Source organism: Rhinolophus sinicus, linkage group LG02 (genome assembly GCF_036562045.2).
Source record: "Rhinolophus sinicus isolate RSC01 linkage group LG02, ASM3656204v1, whole genome shotgun sequence".
NCBI classification, from domain to species: Eukaryota; Metazoa; Chordata; class Mammalia; order Chiroptera; family Rhinolophidae; genus Rhinolophus; species Rhinolophus sinicus.
This window is the reverse complement of record NC_133752.1, coordinates 148,569,472-148,577,876: the sequence shown is the minus strand read 5'-3', so window position 1 is coordinate 148,577,876 and position 8,405 is coordinate 148,569,472. Positions and strand designations below refer to the sequence as shown.

Below are 8,405 nucleotides of genomic sequence, written 5' to 3'. Positions count from 1 at the left end.
CCCCACCCTCTCCCCCTGCACTCGCCTTACCTAGGTATTACGGAGACCCTGGCTCCGCCTAGGGATGCCCTGTTTTCCACCTCCCTCCCCCGCGGCTAGATTTTCACCCCTTTGAACGCTCAGGCCTGGAGACTTTGCCTAGCCTAGCGGGATGTCGGACGCCGTGGGCGGGGCTCCAGGCAGCGGACCCCCCCCGAGGCGGGGCCTGCCGCTCTGGGGGCGAGGCCAACGGGAGGCTGTTCTCCTCCCGCCGCCCCCACCCCCCGGGTCCGCCCAGCTCGTCCGTCCTATAAAGGGAAGCGACCCGCCACCCGCCCAGTGGGCATCCTGGAGCTGCCGCCCTCCCTGTTGCGCGGAGCGAGCGCCGCCTCTGAGGGGCGCCGGAGCCATGACCCTCCGCCGACTCAGGAAGCTGCAGCAGAAGGAGGAGGCGGCGGCCGCTCCGGACCCCGCCGCCAGGGCTCCCGACTCGGAAGTCGCTCCCGTCCGGACCCCAGCCTCGGGCCCCCCTGCCGCAGCTGCCAGCTCTGGGCCCCCCGGGGACGAGCTGTACGCGGCGCTGGAAGACTATCACCCGGCCGAGCTCTACCGTGCGCTCGCCGTGTCCGGGGGCACCCTGCCCCGCCGAAAGGTGCGTCTCCCACTCTCCAATAACCGCGGCCCCAACACTCGGTACCCCGGTGTCCCTTCCTCTGGACCCGCTCAACCCTGCAACATCCCCCACCTGTGCTTGCTAACCCCCAACATTCCCCGCTGACCCCCACAACATTCTACTCGGGGTCCACCGAGCCCCCCACGTTCTTCCCCAGCCCACTGACCCCCCATGGCCACCTTCAGAACCTGCTGAATCCCCTCGGTCCTCTCCTCGGAAGGCGCCAGCCTCTGGCCCCTGCGGCCCCCGCCTCCACGCCGCCCCAGTCTTAGGGCTCTTCAGTCCGCTCCCCACACGCCGCCGCCCTGTCTCGCTCCTCTCCTTGATCCCCCCCGCACTCTCTTCTCCTCGCCCATCTGGCTGGCAGCCTCCGCGCCCCGCCTCCCGGTGCCCAGGTGTGTCGAGGCCCCCAAGACCCCTCGCTCATGCTCCTCTAGTTGGAGCGGGGAGGCTGAGCGCTGGGGTTCCACCGCTCGCCCAGACCAGTGGAGGGTCCGAGTGCTCCGGGTGGAGAGGGAAGGCGGTGGATGCGCCGCGTGGGAGAGAGTACTAGCCCCTCCGAGGGGACGCCTGGATAGATACCTGGGTTTGGGGCCTGCGGACTGCCCCAGAGTCTGAGGTGCGGGGTGCTAGGCCACCGCTCCCTGGACTTCGGCCGCGACCGGACACTGTGGGAGGGGTCGTCGGGCGCCCGTGGGGCAGGAAGGATGCGGGCCGCGCCCGCTCTCTGAGTCTCCCCTTCCTCCGCGGGCTCTTCCTCTGGCCCGAGGGGAGCTCGAGCTCTCAGGTGGAGGGACACAAGACCCAGGTTAAGGAGAGGGGGCTGGTGGCCTTTCCTCACCCAGCCCCCCTCCTCCTCCCCTGGCCCTTGACTCCCCCCCACACAATGAACAGCTTGTTGAGAATTTGCATTTTATGAAAATAGGATGGAAAGACAAAGGGGTCTCTCTATGCTGCCCAGTCCTTCCTCCCAGGCCCATTTGGGAACTATCCCCACCCCTGAGGCCAATCTTTGGTTCTGGAGAAAGAGGGCCCCCTTCTCTTCCTAGCCTTGGGGCATCCTGGGGGGAGGGTTAACAAGGGCACCCACCAGGAAGGCCCTGGGCTCTCTGGGGCACATGGGACAAGGGCTGGTTTGGGACAGGGCTTCTTCCAAGGACCAATAATTTAGGAAGGGAAACTGCTTTAGTTTCTCAAGGACCTTAAAGAAGCAGGAACCCTCAGCTGTCATTCCCCCCCGCCTAATAAAATAAAAAACTCTCAAGCTCTCTCCTTAAGTATAGTGAGACTTGAGATGTAAGATTTTTTTTGTCCCAGAAAACAACAAATATATGGCAATGTCAAGATACCCAGGTGGAGCTGGACACAGCTGGCCACCTGCAGCTGGGAGCCACAGTTAGTCCCTGAAACAGCCTGTACTTTCGGGGAGGAGGCTTGGCCTCTCTGTCCCCAGCCTTTCCACATTCAGGCTGGGATTGCTGGCCCTTCAGACCTGGACCTCTGACCCCAGCTTCCCTAAACCATTGTCTGTGGCTGAGACATTAGGAGAGATCTGACTAGTAGGGGGTCTCTGGAGTGCCCCTGCCCCTCTTTGGGAACATCTAAGAGGAGCCCCTGCCTTAGCCTGAGGGGCCTGCGAGGCCTAAGCAAGCCCTTGCTGACAGGCACCCTGGGGGTGGAAACTATTCTATCTAGATTAATGAACACCCACACACACACTGGCTCCCAGACTGGGTTTAGAGGTTCATGCATCTGAACCCAGGAGGACTGTTGTGTTCCTGAAGTCCCAATTATAGGGAGAAAGCCTAGGGAGAAAGCTATGGAGTGATACTGAAGTAGTTATACCAGCACCAAAGCAGGTATGCAACTGGGACCAGACAGACAGGCAACAGGGAGTGAGGTGCTGGGTCCAGGGCTGGAGCCCAGGTGAGGGACCTCCCAGAGTAAGGCTCTCAGCATCTTCTCAAGGACGACACCTTTCTCTCCTGTTCCTTCCTAACTCCATCGTCCTGCCCAGGGCTCTGGATTCCGCTGGAAGAATCTCAGCCAGAGTCCTGAACAGCAGCGGTGAGTCACCATCACCCCAGCCCCTGCCCTGGTCCAAAGGGTGAGGTCCCCAGGGAGGGTTGGGGGGCAGCGCCACACAGCATCTCAGCCCAACCAGGGGGAGTCATTCTCCCACTCTCTTAGCACAGCTCCCTCACTAGGAGTGAGGGGCATGTGGGGTGGTGGGCTGTGTGAAGGGGGTGGCAGAGAAAGGAGGTAGGGACTTTTGGGTCATCAGGGGCTCCTCAGTCCAGTGCTTGCCAGTTCCCCCTTCCTGGGCAGATCTGGATATGGGAGGTAGAGGAAATAAGAGAAGTTTTCAGGGCTCTGAGCCCTCCCAGCCCCAGCAAACCCCGAGGGCCCAGACCGTAGCCCAGCCACGTCCAGCTGCTTGAGTCTGGCTGCCCCTGCCTCCAGAGTCTCAGTGCTGTGCTGCTCCCCATTCTGTGGCTGCCCTCTTAGGAAGGATCTCAGGTGAGAGCAGACAGAAGTGCTGCCCCCAGGCCCCACTCTGCCATGTCCCATCCTGATTTGGGCCTGGCTTCTAAAATGGATCAACAGACTATGGCTTGTGGGCCAGATTGGCCTGTTTGGCGCTTGAGCTAAGAGTTGTTTTTGTGTTTCTAAAAGGTTGTTAAAATAACAACAGAGAACAATATGACGGAGGCTGAATGGGCCCCAAACAGAAAGCCTAAAATATTTACTATCTGACCCTTTGCAGACAAGTTTGCCAAGTCTTCCAGAAAACCAGAGCATGGGGGTAAACACAGAATGTTCAGTCATCCTGCTCCCCGCCCCAACACACACAGAGGGGGAAAGGCCTACAGTCAAAGTGGGGAAGAGCTCAGGTAGAGGCTGGGAGTTACTGCTCAGCATTGGGAGGTTATCTGGGTCAGACTGAGAGCTGGGGACCTGGGTCTCCAAGGCCTTTCTGAGGCTTTGAGACTTGAAGGGGCCTTTGGCAGCTGCTTTAACTCTGCTTCTGGCTGGGAGGGAAGGAAGGAGGTGGGGTGGGCAGAGGAAACTCTGGGCTCCCCCAGCAGGCGAGGATTTGGAGTGGCTCCAGACCATTGTGTCCAGTGGGCAGGCCTTCAGTGCGGGAAGGGGCGGCCTCGAGGTTCCCCTCCCCCCAGGCCTCACATCTGGTGGGCTGGCCCCACCACAGCTGGGAGGAGCAGCTGTGGTCTGGACTGAGCCTCGTGACTGGCCTCTGGGGGTGGGGCCAGCCCTCTCCCCAAGGCTGTGGAACAGAGGAAGCTCCACGCTGAGCCTGAATTTGGGACCTCAGCTGCTCAGTAAGTGGTATTTTAGGGCTCACTAGAAAGCAGGGACTGGCTGAAAAATTCAGCTAGCCTACCCACGCTGGGGCCCGACAGTCCCATTGCCTCCCCATACCAGAGGCTGGATTGATTCTGTGCGACTGGATGAAGCTGACTGTAGCTGGGTATATGGGGAGGGACATTCCAGCAACCTGTGAGGAAAGTGAGTTGTCACTGGAGACAGTGAGCCCTGCCTGGATGTTCTAGAACAGACTCCAGCATCAGTGGAGGGCCACGCTATGGAACTGCCAAGCTCCTTTAAATTCTGACAGTCTTAATGAGATGGCCCCTGTGTCTCCTACAGGAAAGTGCTGACTTTGGAGAAAGAGGAAAACCAGACCTTCGGCTTTGAGATCCAGGTGGGAAAAGCTGGGTGCAGAATAAATGAGGGGTTGGGAGGCCAGTCTGAGGGATGGATGTACCCCACTCCCCCACCCCAAGGTCTGAGGGTCCCCTTTTTTGTTACAGACTTATGGCCTTCACCACCGGGAGGAGCAGCGTGTGGAGATGGTGACTTTTGTCTGCCGGGTTCATGAGTCCAGCCCTGCCCAGCGGGCTGGGCTCACACCAGGTGGGGCCTGTGCCCAGGACACAGGACTCTGGGAAGGGGTATGACCTACTCACAGGCAGAGTGGGAGGCGAGAAATCGCTTCTCAAATCAGTTCCCCTTCTTTGTCCTATTTTGGGAAGGCCAGGAAAAATCGATAGACTCCAGGCTTTGGATCCAGGTAAATTTGCCATGTACTGTTTGGGCTTGAGCAGTCTCATCTGTAAATGGGGGAGTGATAACATGTCCTCACGTCACAGTGTGGTAAGGGGTTCCCTGGACACAGGGCCTGGTAAATGCCAGATGTTGCTGCAGCTGTTCTACCTCCTCCTGGCAATCTGGCAATCACATGGGCAAGAGTTGGGGAAGGAGCAACATTCCATTAGACCTGCCTGACACTGGGATCAGGGCCTATCCTGCATCTTACCTAGCCCAACTCTGGGGTACCTGTATTGCTTCCTCTAACGAGGAAATGATGCCTTCAGTAGGATACCCTTGGGATCGGCCAAATCTAGAGTCCCAAGTCCCAGGAAGGGGCAGCCTGAGACTGCATGAATTGACCCCCCTCCCCAATTCTATCTCTATTTGCTTCCCTAAGCCCGCACCTCCTTGCCCACTTACCAGTAGTCCCCGGTAGCCAAGTGGTATATTGTTGCAACTTTGCAAAGTAGTTTCATATCCATTCTGCATCCTGATCCCCAAGGTAGCCTCAGCAGGGATCCACGCCCCCTTTTTACAGATGGGGAATGATCCCTCAGAGATGGTGGCTTGTCCTGCCTGATGTCAGGAGGCTTTGCAGTGACACAGGATATCAGAAGCTGAGGCCTCTCGTGCTTGGGGCCAGCATTAGTTCTTAGCTTGGTGCTACTCTGCCCCCATCCTGTCTTGGCTGGGTCTCGTGATAGCCTGTGGGCTGGACCAAAATAACCAACTCTGGGGGCCGCCCAGGGTTGGTGGGAGGTCTCAGCCTTTGGGGACAGAACTTGCTGAGGGTGAAGTGATCCCTAGGCTGGGGTGCTGGGCCTGGACAAGATCTCCCCAGAACCATGAGGAGTAGGGCGGGGTGGGGGGAGGGAGTTCAGGAGTATTCTGTGGGGGTATCCCCCCTACCCTTTCTGGCTAAGATAGGGGGCTGGAATTCTTCTGTTATGCCCTGTGGAACAGATGCTGACCTCCTCTCTGCCTGGCAGGGGACACTATCGCCAGCGTCAATGGCCTAAACGTGGAAGGCATCCGGCATCGAGAGATTGTTGACATCATTAAGGCATCTGGCAATGTTCTCAGGTGTGTCCAGGTACCACGGTCCCTGAGGACTCCTGTGCTCAGCCTATATTGGTGTTTCCACAGCATGGGGACTCACTCAGCCTCTGATTCCCCAACTTCCACAGGCTGGAAACTCTGTATGGGACGTCGATTCGGAAGGCAGAACTGGAGGCTCGTCTGCAGTACCTGAAGGTAAAGCAGCCCACGTAGAGTCCAGCCTCTGCCCTCTTCCCAAGCCCCTGTCCCTGCAGGCCCCACTCTTTTTCAGAGGGTTAGTTATCTGTCTGAACCTCCTTTGAACCTTAAGGTTTCCTCTGTGTACTCCCTGATCCTTCAGTCGGTACCTCCCTCCTGCTGGTTTCTTGCTGGCTCCTGACAGTGAGGTGGGTGGTGTCTCTTGCAGCAAACCCTGTATGAGAAGTGGGGAGAATACAGGTCTCTCATGGTGCAGGAGCAGCGGCTGGTGCATGGTGAGTACACTGGGCTGTTAAGGACAACTTGTGCCTCTACTGACACCCTCATGCCCTTGGCCATGCTTCCCCTCAGAACTAATAAGTTATTTCCCCCTCCAAATTAAAGAAAAGTTTGCTGAGCCACTGCTTTGAGTACACTACCGCCCTGGGCTGAGGCACATACACATTTTTAGTTCAGTCTCACAAGAGCCCTCTAAAGGTAAGTATTAGACGGTATCATCTCCATTTTACAGATGGGAGCACCACGGCTCAAAGAGCTGGTTTCAAGTCCCTTTCATGGCTCTTGTATGATAAGTGCTCCTCATAAGGATTTGAGCGTTTAATCGTTTTACAGAGGAGGAAAGTGGGGCTCCGGGTTGTGACTTGCCCAGGGCCACACAGAGGGTCAGTAGAAAGTTATTGCGTTCTAGCCACGCCCTCTGTTCTAGCCACGCCCTCTGTTCTAGCCACGCCCTCTGACGCCCGCCCTTGTATCTTCTGCCTTGGCAGGCCTCGTGGTGAAGGACCCCAGCATCTATGACACGTTGGAGTCAGTGCGCTCCTGCCTGTACGGGGCTGGCCTGCTCCCGGGCTCGCTGCCCTTTGGGCCCCTGCTGGCTGCCCCCGGGGTCCCCCGCGGGGTAGCACGGCAGGCTGTAGGAGACCCGGACGAGGCTGTCTACCACACATGCTTCTTTGAGGGCGCTGAGCCGCCCATGCCCCCGCCCCCGCCCCCCGCCCGTGCATCTGGCCTGGGCCCAGCTGAGGCCCTAACCTCGGGGCCGCGGGCAGGGCTGAGCCGCAGCGCCAGCGTGCGGTGCGCGGGCCCCGGGGGCGGCGGCGGAGGGGGTGCACCGGGCACCCTCTGGACTGAGGCCCGTGAGCAGGCCCTGTGTGGACCCGGTCTACGCAAAACCAAGTACCGCAGCTTCCGCCGGCGGCTGCTCAAGTTCATCCCCGGACTCAACCGCTCCCTGGAGGAGGAGGAGAGCCAGCTGTAGGGGAGGGCGGAGTTGGGGAGGTATTTATTTATTTATTCGTTCTAACTAGTGCAAAAAGGGGGTCGGGGGAGGGGGCAGGCGCCTGGCCGTGGGGACCCCAGGAGCCCAGAGCAGCGGGAGAGGGTCCTTGCCAGCCTGGCTGGCCTGCTGGGTTCCAGGCTTGCCTCTACCCAGTGTTGAACCCAGGCCTCAGACCCCTTTCCTCCTCTTCCCCTAAACCACAGTGGGGGCTGGAGCAGGGGAGAATCAGGCGATCTTGGGGATGGGAGACGTTTGGGGGCCAAAGGCGGGGTGTGCCATCCTACATCTGGTCAGTAGTGCCTTGTGGGGTGTCTAGGAAAATTCCTCCTGGGGGGGACCCTTTTTCCGGAAGCCCTCTCCTCAGCTTTACTTGCTCCCCACCCTTGGCCTTGGGGATAAATGGCCTATGGTTGGTTGTTCCCCACCACACACACACACACACACACACACACACACACACACACACTTCCAGTTAACCAGTGGGCCCCTGCGGGGGGCCTAAGGTGCTGGTCCCTTTGTTCCTGGCCTTGACCCCTAATGGCTTGCCCTCCCCTGTGGGGCAGGGGGTGGGCAGGCTGTAACTAAGTTGGGTCCTGCCAGGAGGGGGTCCTGGGTTCACTGCCCCTAGGGGGACGGGAACGGGCATGTCCAGGTGGGGTTGGGGCAGCACAGGCTGTTCTACCGTTTTGTGCATTGTTGCTTCTGAACGACAAACTGTATAAAATTGACATTTTTTTTTTTTTTTTTTTTTGGCATCTGTGTCAGTGTGGTGAGTGCCTGAGGGGGAGGATTGGGCTCAGGCAAACCTGATTCCATTGTGCACCCTGCCCCCCAACACACACACAGGTGTACCCACACACACACTATATTTTACATCTTATTGACTTGGAGCCTGCAGCCAGGGAAAGTCTGGGGAATTTTAATGTACATGTATAAGCCTGAACTACAGGCCCCACACCCTCTTCAGAACTTGAGCCTCCCTCCCCAAACACCCACAACAGATGTTGCCCAAGTCTCATCTATAGTCCTTAATTGTCCCTGTGCAAATAACTACTTGGCACCCTCTCTTCCCAGGGGCTGGGGTCTCCTGTAGAGACCTTAGCC

General features: G+C 58.5%; 1 protein-coding gene across 1 annotated transcript; it reads left to right on the top strand.

Annotated features, from left to right (window-relative positions):
* Positions 1-230: 230 nt before the first annotated feature.
* Positions 231-8,041, top strand: TAMALIN (trafficking regulator and scaffold protein tamalin). Its single transcript, XM_019724528.2, has 8 exons — positions 231-631; positions 2,670-2,719; positions 4,322-4,376; positions 4,486-4,588; positions 5,755-5,848; positions 5,953-6,019; positions 6,231-6,297; positions 6,790-8,041. The coding sequence occupies exons 1-8, from the start codon at positions 389-391 to the stop codon at positions 7,278-7,280; spliced, it is 1,170 nt and encodes a 389-aa protein (XP_019580087.2). The 5' UTR covers positions 231-388; the 3' UTR covers positions 7,281-8,041.
* Positions 8,042-8,405: the final 364 nt, after the last annotated feature.

What these genes read in the sequence shown, in the direction of transcription:
- TAMALIN (XM_019724528.2), top strand. Translation starts at nt 389, where the DNA reads ATGACCCTCCGCCGACTCAGGAAGCTGCAGCAGAAGGAGGAGGCGGCG. An exon ending in CAGAGTCCTGAACAGCAGCG is followed by an intron (nt 2,720 to 4,321) that starts GTGAGTCACCAT and finishes TGTCTCCTACAG; the next exon opens with GAAAGTGCTGACTTTGGAGA. An exon ending in GCATCTGGCAATGTTCTCAG is followed by an intron (nt 5,849 to 5,952) that starts GTGTGTCCAGGT and finishes CAACTTCCACAG; the next exon opens with GCTGGAAACTCTGTATGGGA.